Source organism: Ursus arctos, unplaced genomic scaffold, assembly GCF_023065955.2.
Source record: "Ursus arctos isolate Adak ecotype North America unplaced genomic scaffold, UrsArc2.0 scaffold_19, whole genome shotgun sequence".
Lineage (NCBI taxonomy): Eukaryota > Metazoa > Chordata > Mammalia > Carnivora > Ursidae > Ursus > Ursus arctos.
In genome coordinates, this window is record NW_026622863.1 from 27,389,945 (window position 1) to 27,415,382 (window position 25,438).

General features: G+C 43.6%; 1 protein-coding gene across 1 annotated transcript in view; it reads left to right on the plus strand.

Annotated features, from left to right (window-relative positions):
• Positions 1-25,438, plus strand: part of HYDIN (HYDIN axonemal central pair apparatus protein) — a 375,249-nt gene that overhangs the window by 240,554 nt on the left and 109,257 nt on the right. The window contains exons 26-39 of the mRNA XM_057314225.1: positions 2,392-2,520; positions 2,792-3,001; positions 5,177-5,314; positions 6,663-6,840; positions 8,560-8,684; positions 12,086-12,213; positions 12,640-12,776; positions 13,010-13,137; positions 13,288-13,479; positions 13,814-13,963; positions 16,870-17,109; positions 21,692-21,860; positions 24,543-24,722; positions 25,193-25,366. Coding sequence (XP_057170208.1) covers positions 2,392-2,520; positions 2,792-3,001; positions 5,177-5,314; positions 6,663-6,840; positions 8,560-8,684; positions 12,086-12,213; positions 12,640-12,776; positions 13,010-13,137; positions 13,288-13,479; positions 13,814-13,963; positions 16,870-17,109; positions 21,692-21,860; positions 24,543-24,722; positions 25,193-25,366 — 2,278 coding nt within the window. The remainder of the gene's footprint in view (positions 1-2,391; positions 2,521-2,791; positions 3,002-5,176; positions 5,315-6,662; positions 6,841-8,559; positions 8,685-12,085; positions 12,214-12,639; positions 12,777-13,009; positions 13,138-13,287; positions 13,480-13,813; positions 13,964-16,869; positions 17,110-21,691; positions 21,861-24,542; positions 24,723-25,192; positions 25,367-25,438) is intronic.

Sequence of the window (25,438 nt, forward strand, 5' to 3'; positions counted from 1 at the left end):
GGATGGCCTAAGGAAATCATTGGAGATATAAAGATTTAGGTACAAAGATGTTTGGCATAACACTTTAGAAATAGCGAACAATTGGAAAAATAAATTACTGTATATCCATGGACAATATACGGTCTTTTAAAATAGGGTTTGTCTCAGCGACAAGAGTGGGAGTAAGCAAGCATTTTCATACTTTGTAGGTAATTATGAATTGGCAGAGCCTCCATGACATAGAATGTGGAGAGTGTATCAAAATTTAAAACTCACAGTTCCTCTGCTAGGGCACTCTTCTCCAGATATACCTTCCTGTTCTCACAGACATGTAACTCTCCTTGTACACAGCAGCTTTGGTGGTAAAAGCAAGAAAAATTGGAAACAACTGTACTCCACCAATAGGAGACTGGCTGAATAAACCAAATTGTATCCGCACAAGGCAATACTATAAAATGTTTTTTTAAAAAAAATGAGGAAGTTCTCTAATACTGATTTAGAGCAGTCTCTGATGTATTAAGTAAAAAATACATATTCTATATTTATTTTTTATTTTAATTCCAGTATAGTTAACATACAGTGTTATATTAGTTTCAGGTGTGCAACACAGTGATTTTAAAAAGTCTATATATTATGCAATGCTCATCGTGTGAACTGTGCTCTTAGTCCCCACCCCCTGTTTCACCCATCCTCCCACCCATCTCCCCTCTGGTAACCACCTGTTTGTTCTCTGTGGTTAAAAGTCTGTTTCTTGGTTTGTCTCTTCTTTTTCTTTGTTCATTTGCTTTGTTTCTTAAATTCCACCTGCGAGTGAAATCATATGGTATTGCCTTTCTGTAACTGACTTATCTCACTTAGCATTATACTCTCTAGGTCATTCCATGTTGTTGCAAATGGCAAAATGTGATTCTTTTTTATGGCTGAGTAATATTCCATTGGTAGTGGGTCAGTGTGTGTGTGTGTATACACCACCTCTTCTTTATCCATTCATCTATCATTGGACACTCAGGCTGCTTCCAAAATTTGGCTATTGTGAATAATGTTGCAGTAAACATATGGGTGCATGTATCCTTTTGAATTAGTGTTTTCATATTCTTTGGGTAAATACCCAGTAGTGGAATTACTGGATTACGTGGTGATTCTTTTTTTAATTTTTTGAGGAACCTCCACACTGTTTTCCACAATGTCTGCACCAGTTTGCGTTCCCACCAACAGTGCAGGAGGATTCCTTTTTCTCCACATCCTCGCCAACACTTGCTGTTGCTTGTATTTTTGAGTTTAGCCATTCTGCGTGGTGTGAGGTAATAGCTTATTGTGGTTGTGATTTGCATTTCCCTGACGGTGGGGGTGGTGTTGATCATCTTCTCATTTACCTGTTGGCTACATGTTCTGGTTTTAAAAAGCATTTCCGGGGGCTCCTGGGTGGCACAGCGGTTGAGCGTCTGCCTTCAGCTCAGGGCGTGATCCCGGCATTGTGGGATCGAGCCCCACATCAGGCTCCTCTGCTAGGAGCCTGCTTCTTCCTCTCTCACTCCCCCTGCTTGTGTTCCCTCTCTCGCTGGCTGTCTCTCTCTCTCTGTCAAATAAATAAATAAAATCTTTAAAAATAAATAAGTAAATAAAAATAAAAAACATTTCCAATGATGCTTGTGAAGAATATTTAGTCACATGGAAAGGCAACACTCATGTCAACTGACAAGTCAGAATACAAATATATATTCTTATATAAACACATTATACACTCACACGTATACATGTATCTACAGTATAACTTAGCAATTGATTTCTATTTCTCTCTTTGAAGCTTTCTGTATTTTTAGAATACACGTATGTGTGTAAAACACATCTTTTAAATGTTAATTCTTTCCTTTTTTCCTATGTTCAAAGAGGTTTGTGCTAGAAAACTCAAGAATGAAAGCAATTATCCTCAAAACACCACTGTTTATGGAAAAGTGCTACTGAAATTTTAGCAGACAACCTCCCAGCTAACTCTGTTTGCATATACAAATCTCTGAATGAATTTGCACACGCTTATACCTTCAGGTTTGATACACGGGCATGTGTGGAGCTGCTTTTTTCACTCAGTAATATGTTGTGCATATGATTCCCCGTCCGTAAATATACAGTGACCATCCTCTATGGATGGAGACACCACACACTCTCCGTTTAAAGTGATCCCCTGTTGATAGGCATTTAGTTTGCTTCCACAGTTTTGCTGTTGTAAGTAGTGCTGCGGTAAACATCCTCGTACATATATTTTGGGCACTTGTTCAATTATCTCCATAGGAAAAAAATGTACTATTTTTAAGATATAAATAATATACTTCAGTTTTCTGTCACTGTGTGGGGAGGAGCACATTGATGACCCGTTAAGAATGCTCACTAGCTTTTCTGCACACCTCTGATTTCTAGGGATTAAAACTTAACTCTGCTGAAACAGAAAAAACAGAAAAAGCAGACCCAAACCTGAGCCAGGTGGAGTTTCAGGAACCCCCGTGGAGCTTTGAGCGGGAAGAAATGCTTTCCATCGGCATAGAAGAAGTAAGTAACACCTCACGGGCCCTGAGGTCATGTGATACTGACTCTTCTTACTGAGCACCTGCCCCAAGTCAGAAAATTGAGTCTTGCCAGGCCCCAGTTCCCCCTATTATCATCATTTATGTGCAGGGTGCTGGGCTAGTCACCTTTCACGGAGTCAAACAAGTTAAAGTCAGGAATTAACCTGTAAATTGGCTAAAGCTTAACCTGCCCTTTGCAGGGCCTTCATCCCAATTGATGCTACGGAGTGACTTACAGGTGTTTGACATTACAGGTGTTTGATATTCTGCCCCTCTATGGAGTGCTGCGGCCGCATAGTAGCCACCAGATATCCTTCACCTTCTACGGACACTGTGACATCATGGCACAGGCCAAAGCCCTGTGTGAAGTGGAAGGAGGGCCCACCTATGAGATAATGCTGAGGGGAGAGGCCTCCCTGGTCAACTATTCCTTTGACACCAAGGATATTAACTACGGATTGCAGGTATTGCCAACTGCAGGGCGGGGAGTTCCCAGTTTAACCATAAACATTGCACCCAGTTCTGTGTTCCAACCTCTCCTGGAACCCTGGGTCATCACAGTCTCACCACCACCCCTCACCTTGATCTCTAACCCTGATCATCCCACCGCCAACTGTTGGCCGGGCGGTTCACTTGTTTCTCTGTCTCCTGAAATTCAGCATGTTGGACGCCTTCCCTCTCAGTCCAGAAGCCCATACCGACCTCTCCCCTTCTTTCACTACCACCTTATCAGTCCCCTAAGTTTACAACCTCCGAGGCATTTGCCACCGCACTCTCTCTCGCCGCCCCATCCTTACCAGCATCCAGGCATGCTGATTCATCAAGCAGGATCCCTCTACATCGGTTTGCCATTCCCATGGCCACCGAGGTTCTCGCGGCACAGGGGCTTCTCAAACCATGCCTGAGATAGGACAGCAGTTCTTCTCAAACTGTAATGTGCATACAAGTCACTGGGAATCTGGTTCCAGTGAGGAATCTGATTCAGTAGGTCTAAGATGCAGCCTCAGATTCTATCAAGCATTTCTCTCGAGCCCCCAGGTGATGCCGAGGACCCCATGCAAGAAGGGATAACATCACATTCATAGCTTCTGCCTGTAACCCATCTAGACAGCACTGCCACATAGACTTTCCCAAAACTGCATTTTCATCCTATCAGTCCCAGAACAATTAACCCCAGCAGCATTTGGGAAGGCAACACAGTATTGAGAAAAGAGCATGGTTCTGTAGTCAGAAGAACTGGGATGTCACCCCAGTTTGACTTCCTCCTGACTATGTAACCTTGAGCATATCACCTGAGCTCTCCAAGCCAGAGTACCCCTCATCTATAAAATAGGAATGGGGTAGCAGGGACTATCTCCCCAGGTAGTTGTGGTCAGTTAAACTGTACTGTTAGTACCGTGCATGGGCCAGGGAAGCCTCCAATCCTGAGTCCCTTTCTCTGTCACCCATTAGATCAGAGTCAAGTTCCTTCACCTGGGTGAGGGTCTCTATTAACTAATGTTCCTTACACATTAAATTTCATTTCTTACAGTTTCCCCTGAGAGCCCATTCATCCATTTGTGGCCAAACTGGTTTACCCATGGACACTGCTACTACCCAGCCCTTCCCGCCTCAATACTTCCTCTTACATTATCCCTCTTCTCTACTATGCCGACCCCAAATCTACACATACCGTAAGACTCAGCTCAGCTGCATCCTCCAGTTTTTTTTCTCTTACTTGGCATTCCCTTGGCATTTAAATATATTCTTTGCTGTAAAATAATGTACATTCTAATTTTTGTTTTGGAATAATTGTTAATTCTATGTCTGTACATCTTCTTCTCCCAATTAGATTTGTGTTATGTACTCACAAACCAGATCTCCTACCAAATTATAATGGGAATTAGCCCCCCCCCAATTATATAGCTACTGCATGTATAATTACTGAATTCTGGGGGTGCCTGTGTGTTTATAGGTGAAAGATTGTGCCTAAAAGCAAATTCACCCGACACCAATTTAGACTTTGTCCATTAAGTTGACCAAATAGAATTCTCTTTCATTCCTTATCTCCAGGGTCTTCTGAGCAATTAATTCTGCCTCAGCCCAGAGTGTATTCTGAGCAGCCAGGCCTTGCCCTAGCTTATCCTGAGAACCCCTGAAGTGGCCTCAGTTTGTGGTTATTGGACCTGCTGATTAGCTGCCGAACTGTGTTAGTAAAATCTCAGGAAAAAGAGCATGTCTTGCCTATTTGTCCCGTATCTCTCCATATAAATAGAGAAATCCTAATTCTGAACGCAGATCTCATCCAAAAAATAAACAGGTATTAGTATAGGAAAGCTTACTTTTAAGACCCTCCATTATGAGTTCTTTGTGGTGAAGCAGCTGAGGTGCAGAGGGTTAGACACCCCCACACACGGCCCAGCTAACTGAGTTAGTCGTCAGAAGAGCTAACGCGGAGCCAGGTTTCCAGGGTCTCGTGTGCCTCCCGCTCTAGTGGCCACCTTTTGGTGACAGTGAAATGTGGATTGGCCAGTGCCTAGATCGTGAAAAATGAAATCCGTGTCTGTGAGGCTTATTTGTCTACCCCCCGCCCCTTTGCCAGGAAGATAGCAGCTTCCCGAAAGGTGGCTGACAGCAGTCTCTCTTCTTCCCCTCTCAAGCTGTTCGACCATGTCACAGAGAATGAGATCACACTGAGGAACACTGGGAAAGTTGGCTTTGAGTTCAAGGTTCTGACTGACCACCTGTCTTCACCAGACAACCTGCTGCCCGGAGTGCCCCTAATCCTGCCCCTCTCGGTAAGTAGCCTCCTCGCCCACGGTGGCCATAGGGCAAGGGTAGGAAGGACCCAAGTTCAAACCTACACGCCACAGCCCCGTGGCATGTGAGATTATGCTACACATTACTGCCAGGATGATGGTGTGATTTTTTTTTAACTAAAAATAAAGAGTTCTCAGAAGCAATAAATAAATACATAAACCCAAGCACTTGACTCATATATAAAGCAAGTATTTATTGAGTCCTACATGAGCCAGCCACCATGTAGGTGCCAGGGGTTCCACTGTGAACAAGACAGTATAGCCCCATGGGGTTATTTTCATGATTATAAGAATGGTTTGTTTCCACTTACGTCCTCACACTTCCCTTGTAATTCCTTGAAGCCAAGGGCCTGCATCCCACTTGGGTTTATCCTTTCCTTTTCAAAGTACAGTTTTATTACACATGGATGCATCCTGAAACTGCCTTAGTTTATGAATTTTTCAAAACTTTTAGGCACCTGCTATGACCAGGCGTTTCCCTGGCACTGGGGATGGCATAGTACGGTAAATGAAATGGACAAATATACTTGATCCCAAAACTTGGAAATTTTGTTTTATCAGATTTTGCTGTATCTTGAGTTTTATGAAGATGGCACCAGCAATGTAATCTTGGGCCTTTTGCTTTTCTTCCATCCAATCTTGTGTCTCCAAGACTAGTGCACGTTGTTGCACGTAGCTGCAGTTCATTTCTTTTCACCATTAAATAATATCCCTTCTATAACTATATTGAACGCAGTTTTTCTTTTTCCTGTCAAAGCACATTTGGGATTTTTTTCCCCTAAAATTTTGCTGTTAAAAACAATCCTGCTACAATATTCTCATCCTGTCTCCCGGTCTACAGATGGAAGCATTGTCTTAGGGAATTCTCCTAGGAGTGAAATTTCTGGGTCATGGGGTTAGCATATGTTCAGTTTGATAAGATGGCAGTAAAACATTTTGCACAGTACTTTTTTTTCCCATTGGTATTCTCACCAAACATATAAAAGTTTCTTTTGATACATATTCTCACCAAAATGTGGTCGTTTTTGGCAATGTGTGGTTTTTAAAAAAAGTTCATCACGATCCTCGTTTCATTTCCCTGATTGCTTATGAGGATGGACATCTTTTACTGCATTTATTTGCCATTCATATCTCCTCTTTTATGAAATACCCGTTCACGTATACTACCTTCCATTCTATTACTTATTTGTCATTTTCGCATAGCTTCATATGAATGAATGGAGAATAACCAGCACAGTAGGCCTGTGGGACTGCCCTGTCCGTTAAGTCTCCAGAAGCAGGGTCCATTGTAAATATTAACCTTCTCTCCGGTCTTTCTGCTACATAGGGTTTTATCAGTTCATATCAAGAGCAGGTGTTGAAGGTTTACTACTTACCTGGAGTACCTGAGGTCTTTCAAAGGAGTTTCCAGATACAGATTGCCCACCTGGACCCAGAAAACATCACACTACGTGGAGAGGGAATCTTTCCCCGAATCTGCCTCGATCTCCCCCGGAAACTCCAAGGTATTACTACCCACTGTAGTATTTCCCCACTGGGGGACAAAAGATGCATTCCGCTTTGTTTATTTGAAGGTTGATTGGCACTCACATTATTTGCTTGGCAGTCCTCACCAGTTTCTTTGTGTGTGATTCTTCAACTGCAAAAAAAAACAAAAACAAAAACAGAAAAAACAAAAAAATTGAATTGAAATTGACCTGGTGACCTGAGTTTAATGAGACAGGATATGATCCATGGCAGTCCCAAAATTAAGACCCCTGGCCAGTTGTGCCATCAGTGAATTGCATATAGAGGGATCAGGAAGTTGCGTCCCTTCAGCCACAGCCTCTCCCTGAATTGTCCTTACTGTAGCACACTCACATGGCCATTGAGAGGTAGAGGCTGATTTTACTCCAAGGAGTAGAAATCATAAAATATAAACTGTACAGAAAGGCAACCAAGGTTCTAGCCCCCTTCCGTGTTTTAGCATTATACAGTTTAGAGGCTAATTTAGATTCTGATTACTTGTCTGCCCACATGCTTCGCCAAGCTTTCTCTGGTAACATCTAACCCCCGGAGCCATCCCTCTGGGCCAGAAGACTTCCATCTTGGCAAATCCCAAAGCTCAGCTGAGCAGCTGTCTCAGCCGTGGGCTCTTGGGCTCTTTCTTCCTGACATGGAGTACAGGGCAAAGGGTTAAGACAAAGTTCTCATTCTTCTTTGTGACTCCTTCAAGCTCCTTGAAATCTTCGTTCCCCAGACAGCTTCAGACTAAGCCCTCCTACTTGGGCTTCCCCCTCCCCTGTGCCCCAAAGTCACTGGCTCCCCTGTTGACGATCACCCATTACATCCTGACTGTCTGCTCCCTGAAAATACACATACAAATATTACTACCTTTAAGACTGTGCTGCCCTCTAGCATCTAGAGTTCCGCCAGCCACAGGTCAGTCCAGCTCCATACAGACGTGTCAGGAGGGAAAGCCTTTGCCACTTGGTTGAAAACCCAGTGCCCAGCCGGCCTCCTTAGGGCAGTATCCATGTTTGGCCAGCAGAGGGCTTTCAGAGAGTGTACGTCTGAATACTGTTAGTTCTGAGTCCTAGTTGGGTCTCCTGTGCTCCATTGCGTTACAAGTCCAGAGCTTCCTGATATTCCAGAGTAGGCACTTTAATTTCTCTGCCTTCCTCGCCCCTCAAGGATTTGAATTTGCACTGGCTTACTGGTGAACTTGGGTGTCTGACATCTCTCCACCGATTGCCTACATCCCTGATTCGGGGGATTGACACCTGTCTAGTTGCAGTTATAGCTGCAAATATAGTGCTTTTGTTTACTGAGATTTAATAAACATGCAAAGTGACTTAAAGGATGACTGGCCATCTGAGTGTGTCTAGCGTGGAGGGAGCTCCCAGGTCACATGGCATTTGGCGCTAGACCCAGGAAAGCACCAAGGAAGCTGGGATCTGCTTGATCACCCTATGAGTGAGATAGGATGTTACTACCATCAAGTTCTTGAGAACCAGCGAGGAGCTCACTACAGCACAATCTCATTAAACTCCGTGGGGTCTCTGATACCAACTGAACTCACTCACAAACGACGTCACCCTCTGAGGCAAAGAAAACATGGCAGATGAGCACCAGAAATTTCACCTCCCTTCTCATGCTATGGACCCTGAGCTGACAGTCTGTGTTTTAGGCATAATTCATATATTTCTAATCATCCTGATTTCCTTCTCCTTCCAATTCCACAGGAAATGAAAAGTATGAAGTCTTTTTGAATCAGGCCAGAAAAAACCTAGAGAAAGAGCACAACCAATATGAAACGCTCATTCACGTAGAGACAACTGAGGAAATGCCTGAGGATGAATCTTCTGAGGTAAGGTTAGCTTCATCCGGCACAGAATGAATGTGGCAGAAGAACAGTAGGTGCAAAGGCCCAGGGGCAAGAAGGACATGCAATCTCTGAGGAACAGAAAGGAGAAAAAGATGTATCTAGAGTGAAGAAGGGGCAGAGGTCAAGGGCTCCCTAGGGAACCTATTAAGGGTTTCGAACTTTATTCTGAGGGCAACAGCAAGTCAGTGAAGTATTTCAAGTGGAGCCTTGGATAATCAGATTTGCATCTTTAAAAAATCTCTCTGGCTGCCTTGTGGAGCTCTGAGAAGCTTTCAGGGGCTTGCGAGGGTTAGAATAGATGTGCTGAGATGTGCTCAGTTTTTTAAAAGCTGATGGGGTAACTCTAGATGAGAGGTCATGTCATGTAAACAAGGGTGATGACACAGGAGGTAGGAAGAATCAGGTAGGTTCAAAAAATACTCAGGAGGTGGAATGGTCAATGATTAGAGATTGGTTGGATGTGGGGGTGAAGCAGAGGTGACCCCCAGTGTCTTGCTTAGGTGACAAAATAAGGAGGGGGCACTGAGATGGGAAACTCAGGAGGAGAAGCAAGTTTAGGGGGAAGGGAGAAAGGGAAATGAGTTCTGATGGTTCGTCATTGTACACGAGATTTCGGAGCATCACCCAAGTGAGGCTCCAACAGGGCGCTGGACCCACTGCTATGGACCTGAGGAGAGAGAGAGGCTGGAGAAAGTGCTTTGAGTCACCACATGGTCATTGTGATCACAGGAAATGGTGAGATTCCCTGGGAAGTGTACTGAGTGAGCAGGGGACAGGGTCGATTCGGAGTAGAGCCCTTTGGACTCCACCAGTCGAGTGGGGGTGGAGGCAGCCAAAGAGGTTCAGCCTGGTGCCTCCCAAGCGGGAGCCACGCCAAGAGTTGGTCTTTCAAGGGAGAGAGTGACCCAGCTTGTAAATAAAGGCTGCCCTTTATTTGAATCTATAATTGGTGGGAAGTGACAGCAAAATCCCAAAATGTTCTCCCTCACCATGCCCTGAAATTCTTCTCTTACCAGTCCATTCCTGGCCCTGAAGGCTGCTTACTCCCTGTGCTCATCTTTTAAAATGCATGTGCATGAGAATGTGGTCCCGAGGAAGAATTACTTATGTAGCTAGAGAGCCCTCGGGCTGGTGAAGAGCAGTGTCACTGGGGAGACTCAGAGCCCCAAAGGCCACCAGCAGTGACTTGTTTTGCAGAAGCTGAAAGTGCACCTTCGCTCCAAGGATGACCGTAATTAATAACATGAGCTGCCATCGACTGAACTGTTGCCCAGGGCTGCATCATGCCACGGACCTGCATTAGTATTTCATTAACCCCGCCCCCAACGGTGCCACTCTTGTCTTAATTTCACAGTTTGCCGGGATCTGTGGGAGTGAAGCGCAGGTCCCCAGGCCGGCAGCCGAGCTAGGATCTGAATCCAGGTCTGTGTTCTTAGCCTCTGTCCTCTCTGCTTGGACCCCAGCGTCAATACAGGGCAGCAGTGTGTCTCCACTCTGCTCCCCGCGTCCCCAGGTGGCTCCTCAGCGGAGCCTTAGCACAGCTGTCTCTGGCGGCCGCTCCAGACCTGGGGTGGGGCTTCTGAGAACGTGCTGAAGGCAGAGGCAGAGCGAGCTCGTCGTCCTCTGGCACAGGGCGCCAGGCGACCTCTCCGGGCTCAGGAGCAGGCATAGGGTGGGCTTCACTTGCATCAGCATGACTGGATACACCTGGCGGTGAGGCAGGCTGCTCTCCCACTTTGTCACCACTTCTCATGGTCTCCTTACGGGCCATTCCACACATTAACCTGCCTTGCTTGGCCCCGGACCTAAGGTTTGAGTCTTGGGAACAGTATTTCTCAGCCTTTTTTCACTTGACACTTCCCAAGACATTTTTTTCCTAATACCCCATGAAATATTCTTACTATATATTAAAAATAATAATTTCTTTGACTAGTTTGATGTTAAAATTTTTTAACTTTCTCTTTTGAAATAATTATAGATTCACAGGATGTGGCCAAAAAAAAAAAATTGTTTTCCCCAATGGTAACATCTTACATAACTTGTAAGATATGGTACAACAGTCTCAACACTAGGAAATTGTTGTTGGTACAAGCCACAGGGCTTATTCAGATTTCAGTTTTATACGTGCTCATGTGTGTGTGTGGTTCCATGTGATTTTTTTGCCTGTGTAGGTTTGTGTAACCCCCACTACAATTAAGGTACAGAACTGTTCCACCACCACAAAGATCCCTTGTGCTTGAGGAAATAGAATTAAAAACAAAATCTCCTTCCAACCCAGAAAATCTCTCCACAGCGGGAGAAGAGAAAGAAAACAATTTTATTGTTGAATAAGCATTAAACCAGAATCTGATCCGCATTACAGGCAGTTCACCAAGAGATTGCAAAGACAGAAAGAAAACTCAGCCTTTTATATAACCAAACATACGACCCATTACATACATGTTCTCGAGGTAAACACTAACTAGTCCTTAAGTAAGAACTATAACTAACTATAACTAGTCCGCAAGTAAGAGAACTTGACAGCACCATCCATCACACATCGTTCCTCCTGAACTCGCATGGTCATCGGGGTGACCATCTGTGTTGGACAGTTGGCTTTATCCAGAGGGAAACCTCTCATGTTTGTAGGACAGGGCCCTCTGAAGTCAGGCTCCTAGCCTCTCACAGAAACTGGGAGATGGGATCTCTATCTTACTTGATGATTGCACTTTGAAGAGAAGGTTCCCAGGGCCTTGAGGAAGACACTCCTGGGTGATAAAGCTGACCAGAGGGCTTATGTTTGCTTTAAAAAGATTTACATGCATTTCAGAAACACGGAGAAAGAACTTACAAGTTTTGTAAAGTAATTGTTCTAAGGAAAGGGAGTGGGGAGAAGTCTCTCCCCTTATTTTCATTAAGGAGAATTCAACCTCTTATTTTTTTCATTTGTATTTGGCCTTATAAGCTACTTCCTCACAGCCACCCCCAGTCTCTCATCCCTTACTCCTGGGAACCACTACAGTTCTCTATCTCTATGCTTCCGTTATTTCAAGAATATTATGTAAACAGAATCATACAGTATGTAACCTTTTTCTTTGAGTGTAATGCCCTTGAGATCCGTCACTATCAATAGTTCTTTCTTTTTCATCGTTGAGCATTATTCCATGGTGTGGATATGCCAGTTTCTTTACCCCACCCACCACCCCCATGAAAATTTTAATACCACAAATATACTGTATATCTGTTTATGTACCGTGGCCCTTTGGAAGGCCACAGATCACTGTAATATCTAAAATTTTTTCATTTCCCCCTCCATGAAGCAATTCTTTCCCTCACAGAGGTGATTTGCCCCCATTGAGAATGCGTGTTCTAGAAGAATCACTTGCTGTTCTCTCTTACTCCAGTTAAGTCCTCAGCTCCAGATGGAAGTAGAGCGACTTATAGTCCAAGGCTATGCCATCGAACATCAGAAAACAATTATCCCCGATTCCACAGATGACTTTAGCTATCGGAGTCGTCGCAGACTAGCCAAGTGAGTGTCCTTCTGTGTTGGGCTTGTTTCAGAGGGCAGCCGAGCGAATGTTGTCGCCCACCAGAGTGCAGCCTAAATTAATGGTTGATCATCTAGAAATGAAGTCTACTTGTCTCCTATATCTGCCATCCTCTAGCATCCAGGCAACCAGGAAGGTCTCTGCCTCTGAAAGTCAGAAACCTCTGGCTTTGCCTAATGGAGAGGCTGGGTTTGAGGTTCCTGAGGGCCCATGCTGATGTGTTTTGAGATAATGACTGAAACAACAGTGTGGTGGGGCGGGGGTCATAGTATCTTATTCCTAGTCTCCTGTCTGGAGGGTGGTTCTTCTCCTCTCCCGAGGACAGAATTATGACAGGAGATAGATGAGAACAGCACAATCGCTCTTTTGGGAAAGTGACTGGTAAAGAGAGCTTGTTACTGTTTCAGAGTCCAACTGCCAGAATATATCCTGGACTTCGGCTACATCATCCTTGGTGACATCCGAACACACATCATCAAGATCACCAACACCAGTCACTTCCCAGTGTCCTTCCACGCGGAAAAGCGCGTCCTCCATGACACAGGTAACCAGGCGAGGGAGACCCTTTCCTCTTGCACTTGTCAGTTCTAGCAAGGTGCCCAGCTGTACTGTTCTTCTGGAGTCATATTCATGCTTCTTCTGGGATCAGCTGAAAGAATTCTTGGGCCATTAACTGAGACTTGGAATGGTTATCCTGCCCCAGAAGGGCTCTACCTACAGCAGCTCTTATTTGCCATTTCCCTTTCCCACAAAGAAATTTTGTTTGTCTTGGTCCAGGCTTCAGTACTGAGTTAGATCGAGTAAAGAATCTGCCTTACTGTGAAACGGAAACATTTGAAGTGAAATTTGACCCACAAGGGGCCAGTCTTCCTGTTGGAAACAAAGAGGTCATTTTGCCCATCAAGGTAAGATGCAATGCTGGGCCCAGCTCATCGTCCCCAACTACCAGCTCTGCTTGCTTTTTACCCCTAGGATGATCCAGTTACCATTTCAGAGCCACGAGTCTTCCCCCAACCCCATGCCACATGGTAACAGGAACTTTACGCCCATTCTAGGTGGTTGGAGGGCCAACAATTCACATCTGTCTCCAAGCCAAGGTGACCATTCCCACTATGACACTGTCTTGTGGAAAAGTCGAGTTCGCCACAATTCAGTGTGGACAGTGCCTCGTGGAAACTGTTCAGTTTTCTAATCCTCTCCAAGTCCCTTGTGAATGGTTCGTCCACAGCCATAAGCCAGTCAACAAGGTAAATGAGTTGTGGCCCATCGGTCCCCATTTTCCATCTCCATTTCGGCCAGAGTTGTCTTTTATGTCTTCGCTTTTTCATTATTTCCATCTTCTCTCAAGACCTGCTGTGACAACTGTTGCTTCCTAAATATAGTCTAGACCCTTAGCCCTGCATTCAAGGACTTACCAGGCCCCGCTCTCTGGTGGATGTCTTACTCCTCTCTGTAGCCCTGGTATCTACACGTTCCCTGACACCTGGGAGGGACTCAGTAAATGGAGGCTGAGTGAGTGGAGGATGGAATAAATCCGTTTTCCATAGTAGATTATCTAATCGTCTAATACCTAATAACCAGCTGGAGAAACACATGCCGAAATACCTAAGACGGAAACTACATACTGAATTAAAGCCAAAGACACGCATCTTTGAGATCCAGCCCACATCTGGGGTCTTGGATCCTGGGGAGAGGTCCAACGTGCAAGTGAAATTCATGCCTAAAGAAGAGGTAAGCTTTAAAAAATGTGGTTCCATTCAGATGCTCTGGGTCTCTTTGAGCTTTCCTCAAAGGCCATACTTGATGAGGCAGGTGTCCAGGGAATTTCTGAGTGACCTTGGCCTCACTATTGTGATAAGGACATCAAGTGCTTGTTTCATGTGGGAGCTGTGTGACCTGGTGGTTAAGAGCACCAGCTCCAGAATCAGATCTATCTAGCACATGGACTTTTATCGGCAGACCTGGGTAAGTGGCCTTCTTCTTCTGTACTTAGAGGCTGCATGGCTTTGAGTAAATTACTTAGCCTCTAAACCTCAGTCTGCTCATCGATAAAATGAAAAAAAATATCACATGTCAAAAATCCCCTACTGCAATTCTAAAATCCAATAAGCTCCAGAAACCGGGGAAGAAATTTCGTTAAGTTTCAGACCCAAATTCATTTGGTAGAAAAACCTCATCTGAATTGACATGAGACTACTTAACCTTTATTTATTCTACTTAGTTTGCAGAGTCAAACATTGAAACTGCAGAAATATTCGTGTTTGATTTTAGGGGACCTGCCCCAGCCCCCGCTGAGGATATTATGCAACAGAGGGTCTGTGCACTACATTTACCTTTTTAAAAATCTGAATTTGAAAGCATCTGGCTCTTAGGGTTTCAGCTAAGACAGTATCAACCGGCCATACCTACTTCTTAGGGTTATTTTGAAGATGAAATGAATTAATATGAATAAAATGCATAGCAAACTGCTCTGTATGTAGCGAGTATCTAAATGACTATTTACTGTTATCATCAGTAGTTGGGATAATAGTAAGTACTTCCTGGTAGATGTACTCCCCGGGCCTCACAGGCGCTCCTTTTTTTAATGGCATTAGCAAAGAACACAGTAAAAATAAAATCCTACAGCCAGAGAGGATCTCAAGAGGTTAGCTGGAAAGACTTGCGCTCAAAGCCTAAGGCATTAGGGAGATGTCTTTCTCTCCTTTATTCTTTTAAAAGAAAAAAAAATCAATGTGGGTTTTGTAGACTACCTACAGATAACGCCCATTTTCCTGGTAATGGAAATGCTCTGAAGAAATGCTGAAGAGTCTGCAGTGAGAAAGAAGGAAAGAGAATAACTTCGTATCTGATTCTAAAATAAAGCCCCTGTTTCTTTCATGATCAAAATCAACCTTTCTTTGAAAAGAAAAGAGAGTTAATATGTTTGTCTTTCTTAGAGTCTTAAGACTGTTAGATGGTTTATCATCAGGATTGCCTAGCTTTTTGTTATTTTACTAAATGAAGGACATATGAGTAGATAAATTTAAAAAAAGGTTTATTCAGGTGTTTCCATAAACGTTGAGTTGGAACTGTTTAAGTTAATTAACTTAAGTTAATAACTTAAGTTCCACCAACTGGGAGATCAATTTATTGGCTATATACAAGGAATTGATTAGCCTTGCAACCCACACAGTCCACATCTCTATCTCCTTCAGCATTAGCAGCACAGGAGAAATCACTGATGTTGTAACAGATGTTCAGAATACTCTGTTAGAAAACAGGAAACGAATAAAATGTCTTAGAAATAGTTCCATAAAAAGCAATTAAAATATAGAAGTTTGGATCAGAAAGTACTAAGTCCATAACCATATAGAAAACCCTTTTAGCCAATAATTCATCCCCTTACTGTCTCCAGCAATATTTTCTGGGTGTGTATGTATGTCCATCCACATTCTATCCATCTGATTTTCCTTCTTGAGCTAAGATACTTAGGAGCTCTTCAAATCACGAAGCCAATCATGGCCTCCAAATCCAAGCCATGAGCTTAACTTTCTCAGAATGGCCTGGACATATGGTTAAAAATGTAGATTTCAGGGGCACCTGGGTGGCTCAGTCGTTAAGCTTCTGCCTTCGGCTCAGGTAATGATCCCAGGGTCCTGGGATCGAGCCCCACATCAGGCTCCCTGCTCAGGGGGAAGCCTGCTTCTCCCTCTCCCACTCCCCCTGCTAGTGTTCCCTCTCTCACTGTGTCTCTCTCTGTCCAATAAATAAATAAAATCTTTAAAAAAAATGCAGATTTCCAAGCCTTACCCTGTCCATATCAAGTCAGGATCTCTATGGATGGGGCCTGTGAATCCATGTTTTTAATAGGTTCCCCAGTAAAACCAGATTAGGATAGCTGGTATCCCTATCAATTAGTGTTCAGACTGTAATTATATCTGATAAACTGAATGCCCCAGCTGACCATCCCTGACCTGCTGCTTAACTATATCTTCAAATAATAGAAATATGTTAATTCACGTTCTTCAAGAAACAGACTTGGAGACGAGGATTCAAGTGCAAGCAGATTAATTGGGAAGTGTAGGGAACACTGATGGAGTGGCATAAAGTGGTTGGGGAAAGGAAGGCAGCTAATAGGGTATGCAAGTGAGCCAGCTGCCTTGGAGACTGGAACATAATCCTACTGGGAAACTGTGAGGAAATAGACAAAATGCACATTTCAGAATTATCCCTTCCCAAGAGGAAGGGACCTGGGGTATTTATGTGGTAGTTCCTGAGTCATTGGTTGAGGATTGCTCCCAGATGTTAATCCCAACACTTCTGCCCTGCCCTGCCCTGCCCACAGGCAGCAAGGCCCATGAAATAAGAGCTCAGAGGTGCAGATAGGGGCCCATTTGAGCACAGTGGGGGGTCTGAAGGATATGAATGTGGCATCCAATGGCCTTCTACAAGTGATGAAGCATTTGGTACAGTGGCTGGCATGCTGGATACCCAGTATTAATACAGTCACATAAATTGTTCTCATGCAATTTTACGTAAAAAGTTTTCTCTCTTAATCTAAGGAGCATCAGTTTTGTCCCCACAATGGTTTTCACGTTTACATTGCACAAGACAAAAAAACAAAGTTAAGATGCTTGTTTTGTTTTTATGTCTTCCAGAAATTCTACAGCCAAACCCTGGTGTTCCAGATTGCCCAGAGTGCCCAGAAGCTTACACTGCTGGCACAGGGGCAAGGTCTAGAGCCACGCTTGGAGTTTAATCCTTCGGTTCTGGAGCTGGGGCCACTGCTGCCTTATGCACCTGGAGATGAGGCTGAGGTGGTGGTGAAGAATCCCTGCAACTTTCCCATTGAATTTTACTCCTTAGAATTTGACCAGCAGTATCTCATAGAAGAGAAGGTGAGCAGAGGCCAAAACCAAATTTCATTTTCCTCCCTCTGCTGGGCCCTGCTCTTCCCTCAGTGTGGACAACTTCCTCCCCACCTTTGCCCCTCTTCCCCTTAAACCCTTCCTTGTCAATTTAAAGATCATTTTGTAGCCTTTCCTGACCTACTTCCCTTGCTCTGAGCAGAATTCGTTGCTTCTTGGCAATCTCATTACCCATTTTAAACAACTAATTGAAAAACTCATACATGCTCATGGTTAAAATTCAAACAGCAAAGAACATATGCAGCAGTCATTATATTTGAAGTGAATTTCTTGTCGACAGCATGTAATTGGGTCTTTAAAAAAAACACTCTGGCAGTCTCTGTCTTTAATTGATGTATTTAGGTCATTTACATTTAATAAAATTATGTTAGGGCTTAAATCTGCCACTTTTTTTTTCTTTTTGTTCTGGGCTACATATTTTCCAGTTGTTCCTCCATGTAATTTTTTTGACTTTTTTTTTTTTTTTAGAGCAGTTTTAGGTTCACAGCAAAATTAAGGGGAAGTTACAGAGATTTCCCATATGAACCTGCCCCCCAGAAACGCATACCTTCTTCTATTATCAACATCCCCTACTAGCATGGTACATTTGTTACAATTGGTGAACCTACATTGATACATCATAATCACCTCAAATCCACAGTTTACATTAGAGTTCACTCTTGATGTTGTACATTCTGTGGGTTTGGACAAATGTATAATGACATGTATCCACCATTACAATATCATACAGAGTATTTTTACTGCCCTAAAAATCCTCTGTGTTCTCCTATTCATCCCTCCCTCTTCCCAACCTCTGGCAACCATTGATCTTTTTACTATCTGCACAGTTTGGCCTTTTCTAGAATGTCATATAATTGCAGTCATACAGTTACCTTTTCAGATTGGCTTCTTTCATTTAGTGATATACACTTAAGTTTCCTCCATGGCTTGACAACTCATTTCTTTTTAATACTAAATAATATTCCATTGTCTGGACATAGCAGTTTATTTATCTACTTACCTACTGCAGGACGTCTTGGTTGTTTGTAAGTTTTGGCAATTATAAATAAAACTACCATAAGCATCCATGTGCAGATTTTTGTGTGGCCATAAATTTTTATCTCCTTTGGACAAGTACAAACTAGTACAATTGCTGGATCATGTGGTAAGAGTATGTTTAGTTTTATAAAAAACTGCCAGACTATCTTCCAAAGTGGTTGACCATTTTGCATTCCCACCTGCAATGAGTGAAAGTTCCTGTTGCTCCTCATTCTCTTCAGTATTAGAAGTTGTCAGTGTTTTGAATTTGGGCCATTCTCATAGGTATGTAGTCATATCTTGTTTTGATTTGCATTTCCCTGATGACTTGTGATGTGGAGCATCTGTTCATATGCTTATTTGTCATGTGTACATCTTCTTTGGTGAGGTGTCTGTTAAGGTCTTTAGCCCATTTCTTAATCGGGTAGTTTGTTTTCTCATTGTTGAGTTTTAAGAGTTCTTTACGTATTTTGAATAACAGAAGTTAATCAGATGTATCTTTTGCAAATATTTTCTCCCATTCTGTAACTTGTCTTTTCATTCTTTTGACATGGTCTTTTGCAGAGTAGAGGTTTTTAATTTTAATGACATCCAGCTCATCAATTATTATTTTCATGGACTGTGCCTCTGGCATGTATCTAAAAAGTCATCAACACACCCAAGGTCATCTGGATTTTCCCTTATGGCACCTTCTAGGGTTTTATAGCTGTACGTTTTTCATTTAGGCCTATGATCCATTTTAAGCTTTGTGAAAGGTGTCAGATCCATCTAGGTTTCTTGCATCTGGATGTCCAGGTCTGCAATTGTTTCTTGGAAAAACTGTCTTTGCTCACTGTATTGCATTTGCTGCTTTGTCAAAGGTCAGTTGACTTATTCATTTGGATCTGTTTGTGGGATCTCTGTTCTGTTCCACTGATGCATCCGAGCCTGTTTTTACTATCTCTACCCTGCTCTGCCACCTTGAGGCTGAGCTGTATAAACTACCCCTTTACCTAATACCCTTAGTATTCAACTTTTTGTTTTTATTTTTTTATTAAATTTATTTATTTATTTTATAATAATTTTTTATTATGTTATGTGAGTCACCATACAGTATATCCTTAGTTTTTGATGTAATCAACTTTTTAGAGACTGCCTTTTAGTTCCCTACTGTGGGCAATTATGAAATTAGCTACTAGTCTCTTTTTCTCTCTCCTCACCACCCTCTAATTTAAAGGGATATTCTTTTCAATTAATGCTTACTGGGTAATCATCTCAGGTGCACTCCCTCCATGTTTTGCTCCTTGTATTGTGTCTGTCATGTCAGAGCTTGCAACATGAGGATGTTAGAACCTAATTTCTGTCCCTTAGTTTTGGTTCTATATTTACATGTATTCAATGTTCAACACTAGTCCTGTGGTGAAGCTTCTCCAGTCACCACTGTGTGGTCAGTAGTAGATTCCTCAGGAAGGAGTCACGAGAACACTATTCCCTGAGTACACACATGTTGGTAACTGTCTGTGGCTTTTATGCTTAAAGTTAGGTCTGGTTGGATACAAGACATTTCACTCACATTTGCACTTGAATATCTTAAATGCATTGCTCCACCGTTTTCTCCTATGCTGCCCATGAAGTCTGAGGCTTAGTTTTTTTATTGTATATTAATTAGTTATCTATGGCTGCAAAACAGATTGCTCCCAAGCTTAGCAACTTAAAACAACAAACGCTTGTTATCTCATGTAATGTGTGGGTCAGGAATTTAGGAATGGCTTAGCTAAGGTTGTTCTACTTCCTCCAGACCCTCCCCCAACTCAGCCTTTGAGACTTCTGTCTTCTTTACATCTAGTGTTTATGCTCTGCCCAATTTAGATTCTGCCTCTAGGAGTTTTTCTCAGAATGGGAATTCATCCCTCTGGAAGGGAGTCTTTTCATTAGGTATTCATGAAATGCTCAATGGCTTAAGTTGGCACCGCATCCTCTGCTGTGGACCAGGTTCAATGGAAAGCAGAATCTAAGACTCTGAGATGGGCATGCAGGTTTCATAGGGAACACTCTCGGGAGAAACACCAGGAAAGAATAAGGCAAGTAGACCTAGGCAGAGAGATGAGCTGTGATGGGATTATAGCGGAGCCCTCAGCAGACCCCACAGAAAGCTGGGCTGGCTCTTCAGAATTGTCACAGTTGAAGCAATTTGGCCAGACCTTTGTGTGTCTGCACCACCCAGTCTTCGGAATATTCCTTCCTTTCCCCACTGTCCTGTCATGCCAGCTGTGTCCTGTATCAATGGTCCATAAACGAATGGGTCTATTCTAAGCTCTCATTTTCAAATCATCTCACTGGTCAGTTAGTCTCTCCCAATATCAATCCCATGCTGTCTGTTATTCCAGCTTTAAAAGTCCTAATATCTAGTAGGGCAATCCTCTCTCTTTATTCTTCTTCATTAGTGTTCTAACACTCTTTTCTTTAAAAATTTACTTACTTATTTGAGAGAGAGAGCACAAGCAGAGGGAGGGGCAGAGAGAGAGGGAGAAGCAGACTCCCTGCCAAGCAGGGAGCCCAGTGTTGGGCTCGATCCTAGGATCCTGAGATCATGACCTGAGCTGAAGGCAGAAGCTTAACCAACTGAGCCACCCAGGTGTCCCAACTCTTTTTTTTTTTTTTAACCACTTTTTTACATTCAAGCATAATTAACATACATGGTGTTTCAACTATTCTTAGCTCTTTGTTCTTCCATATAAATTTTAGAATGAGCTTCTTAACAGTGGTTTTTCACACAACTAAAAATAGTGATCCTGGAGAAAGAAAGGTTACTCAACAAAACAGATTTTTCACATAAATTAGGCCGTATAGGAAGCAATTGCTTTCTAGAACTTTATTGTACTGTGTCTTATAAATATACATACACACTAGGGTTACCAGATTTAGAAGAAAGAAGAACAAGTTACACAGTTAAATTTGAATTTCAGATAAAAAAACATAGGACATATTTTATATGGACATTTTTATACTGAAAAAATTATTTGTTGTTTATCTGAAATTCAGATTAAACTGCACATCCCATATTTCATCTGACAACCCTAAAACACATTCCCTCCCTAACCCCCACCCCTCCCCCACACATTCATGCACACACACACTTAACACTATTTTACCAGTTTTTCCCTGGATCCTCTATTTATGAGACAGCCACCTTCCTTGTATAACATTGCTCATTACAGGATTTTTCAAGAACGTGTCACTCAAAGTGGATAATGGCGTTTGGTACTTTGTCAATGAAAAAAAAAAAAAGAAAAACAGTATATGTTATTTGTAAAGCAAGAGGAAAATTCTCTTCCACATGTGAAATGCCCAAGCTCAAATGGGGCAAAAATCAAGATCCGATATCCCCAGGTTCAGGGCCAGCCTTACTTTTTAGACCTCTCCAAAGGCCCATGGTAGACACCCCAGCCTCAGGCAGGAGCCAAGGTCTTACAAGGTGGGTCGGCAGACCCTCTGAGGGCTGTCAGGAGGAAGCTTCCAGGTTCTTCCAACAGCAGTTGCCATCCTCCTCTTGCAGATCTTGCGAACGCTGAAGGGCTATGATTCCTACAACACCCTGCTGCTGCCCCCCCGCGTCCCCGGGGAGAAGCTGCCCCAAGAGCTGTACGAGTACTTTAAGGAGATGAAGCGGTTAAAAGAGGAGCAGATGAAGGCCAAGTATCTGGAGAGTCTGGTCCAGGAAAATGGTGAGAGCTCAGTGCCGAGAGCCCGGCTTCCGGCTCTGCCCTGGTGCCCTGGATGTATCCCAGCTGGGAGGCCAGCCGGTTCCTGAGCACCTGCCAGGTGCCAGGCACATGCTAGGCACCTCACATACTTTGTTTCTAACCCTTAATCCCTGCCGTATGAATGCGGAGACAGGGGTACATTCTCCTCTCACAAGAGTCTAGTGGGGAGTTAAGCCTTAAAAACAATGGGTGATGGGCATTAAGCAGGGCACTTGAAGTAATGAGCACTGGGTGTTGTATGCAACTGATGAATCACTGAATTCTGCCTCTGAAATGAATAATACAGAATATGTTAATTAAATTGAATTTAAATAAATTTTTTTAAAAACCCATCTGAACGTAGTATAGAAAAATACTTGCTAGATACCAAGCCCTGTGTTGAGGGCTTTACACATATAGATGAGAAACTAAAGCACTGAGAGGCCAGGTCCACAGTTTGAAGGGGTAGAATCAGGATCCAAGCCCAGATCTCTCTGACTCTGGAGTCTGGTGGTAACCACTATGTTCCACAGCTTCTGTGTATGCCCAGGTGTTGCAGTAACACCTCACACAGGCTATAACTTGCTGCCCTAAAAGAGAGAGTAGGGGCTCACACAAGGAAGAGGTTGGCTGTCCATGGTCCTCAAAGCCAAACCCCAATCATAAAGCTGGACTGTGCTCTTATAACTTGCCCCTTCTGGCCCAGTGCCCCTGAGTTACCCCATCATCCACCCATGGGCTCCCTTGGGTTCACTTGAGCATCACAGCTCCTGCTGGATGACTTGTGGCATGATGCTCGCTTCTCCTTCCTGCTTACCATGCCCTCATCCTGGAAATGTGCCCTCCCTGATGAGACTTGCTCTCTTTTTCTGTGTAACAGCCATCACTTGTGTAATTGTTTTCTTCATACCTGTCTGCCCCCCAAATGAGAAGTCCCCATAAACGCAGTGATCATACATTCCCCACTTGTAAACCCAAAGTGTGGAACAGCACCTGATACATCATGGTGCCCAATAAATACGTGCTGTGAGAGTGAATGAATGAATTGCATGGAGTCCATTTTCTCCCACTCTTGGGCTTGTCTTGCCTCTCAGGGAAACTAGTCAGAGAATACTAGTTTGTCCTAAAAGGAGAAGATGAGAGAAGACTACCTCTCCCCGCCATCTCCTGGTCAGCATCATTGAGCACCATTAGTGCTCAGATGCTAGAACTGCCATCACAGAGACCACAGACGAGGTGGCTTAACCAATAGTTTATTTTCTCACAATTCAGGAGGCCCAATGTCTAAGACCAAGGTGTTAGCAGGGTTTTCTTCTGATCCTCCTTCCTTGGCTTGTAGATGGCCGTCTTCCCCCAGTGTTGACATGGTCTTCCCTCTGGGTGTCCAAATCTCTTCTCAAAGAACACCAGTCATACTGGAGTGTAGATGGAGTAGGACAACCGTATGACCTCATTTTAACTTTATTGCCTCTTTAAAGGCTTTATCTTCAAATATGGTCACATTCTGAGGTACTGGGGAGTTAGGATTTCAACCTACAAATTTTGGAGGAACCAATTAAGCCTGTAACAAGCACCCACAATGTATGTTCCAAGAACGGAGCTTAAGTTTGGTAAACAGATCAGTGAAACGAGGCCCTGTCTTTGAGAGCCCTAGGGTCAGGAAGGAGGTGGAGGAGAGACACTGAAACTCAAACCTGCTGCCTGATGGCCTGGGGCAGACAGCTGCAGGGGCTGCCAGGTACTAAGGGCATCATGACCTCAGAGAGGGGCCCTGGCGCTTTTGTCCCCATCCTTACAACAGTACAGTTATAGGTTCATCTTTTCATTTGGCCCATTAGAAGATAGTGGAAAACAAGGACCCAGAGATCCCGAAGGGGCCAGGGAGGTGCATACTCTACTTTTCCCCAGGGCTTCTCTGAGCCTCTGCTCCTTCTGCTCTCATGTGCAGACTGTCCTCCCTATTTCCCACACCATGGCCAGCGAGGCCAGTCGTAGGAGAGCTCCAACCTCTCCACCTCAGATGTCAATGCCCCATGACTCCCAGGATCAATGTCTTGGGCCCCTGGGGTAAATGGGGTCATTTCGTGCAATCACAGCCCAGTGCCCCCATTGGAATTGTGGGATAGTAGCAGTGGGGAGGGTGCTGGGCAGACAAAATGGTAGATGTGCTTAGCAATGCCACAATGTGGACAAATGTTCATGACAAGTTAAGGGGGAAAACAGGCTACAAATTGGAATATACACTATGATCCCAAGTTAAGCTTTGAAAAATGAGAAAGGAACAACCTGAGAAGTTGGAGCTCTCCTGTACTGGTATCATAAAATGCAGCTGCAATTTCTCCGTCACCATTTCTTTGTCTTTCTGTCTCTTTTGCAGATGAATTTTATAATTCTTGCTCTTCCGAGTTTTCTAAATTTCCTGGAGCAACTGTATAATTTTTAGTGTTTTTTTTTTAATGTTAAAATGTAGAAATACTCTGGGCAGAGAAACTTCTTAATAGCCAACTGACTGCCATTCTTATTTCTTGGGGTTGGCATGTCCAGGGTGATGGTGAGCAGGTCAATGATTCTCCATTTTGTCTCTCTTTCATTTTCTGTCCCCATCTCCCTTGCCCCCGTCCCAACTCTTCCCCATGTGTGTTTTCGTCCTTGGGTCTCTGGCAGAAGAGGAAGATGGGCACTCGTCAGATCTGGGAACCTCAGCCGGTACAAAGAGGACCTCACTGAGCCGAGGGATCTCGGTCACATCCAATCTGGAAGAGCGGCACCTTCCTACGGTCGAGTCCAAGACCTACCCAGATGAAGAAGAAGATGAGGAAAGCCTGGAAAAAATAATGTTTCAAAGTAAACAAGCATTTTAATGTTTTGGTACTGGTTCTCTCTATGCAGAGGTGGGAAGACTGTCCAGAGCCTTTTCACTTTTCTCCCTGAAAGGCACCCTCAAGCCTTCTAGCACTACTGGGTGTTAATTCTGCAGTATGAATACGCCATCACTTATTCAGCCATTTCTTGTCATGTTGCAGATTCAGCTAGTGTCTAGTATTGTTTTTTCAGCAGGGCAGAATCCCCCAAAATAGAATTAACAGTCAGACAGTATCTGTATTTTCAATTCTAGTAGCTGTGGACAAATTATTAGCCAAAAAAGGCACTCCCATATGCCGCATGGGGGAGTGAGAACATTTGCAGCAGATGATTTTTCGTTATAAAACAACAGTGTCAAAAAAAGGAAAAGTTGTTCCCCTTTCCATCAGACCATGTGAATTCTGGGTGTGTCCACGTGCACTCACTTGCACACATATATTTTTACTTTGCAGCTGACAAGTTACAGAGCATTGACAGCCACTCCACAGAAGAAGTTGGAGAAGTAGAGAACAACCCAGTAAGCAAGGCAATCGCTCGCTACCTGGGCATTGATATTTCTGCAGAAGGCCGCATGGCCAAGAACAGGAAAGGCATTGCCCTCATCGTCCATGGGACACCCTTGTCTGGTATGCACAGCCCTGAAGGGTTGCGCCTTTGGGGTTTAGGTGAAGTTTGCACGTGTAATTTTTGAGACAATA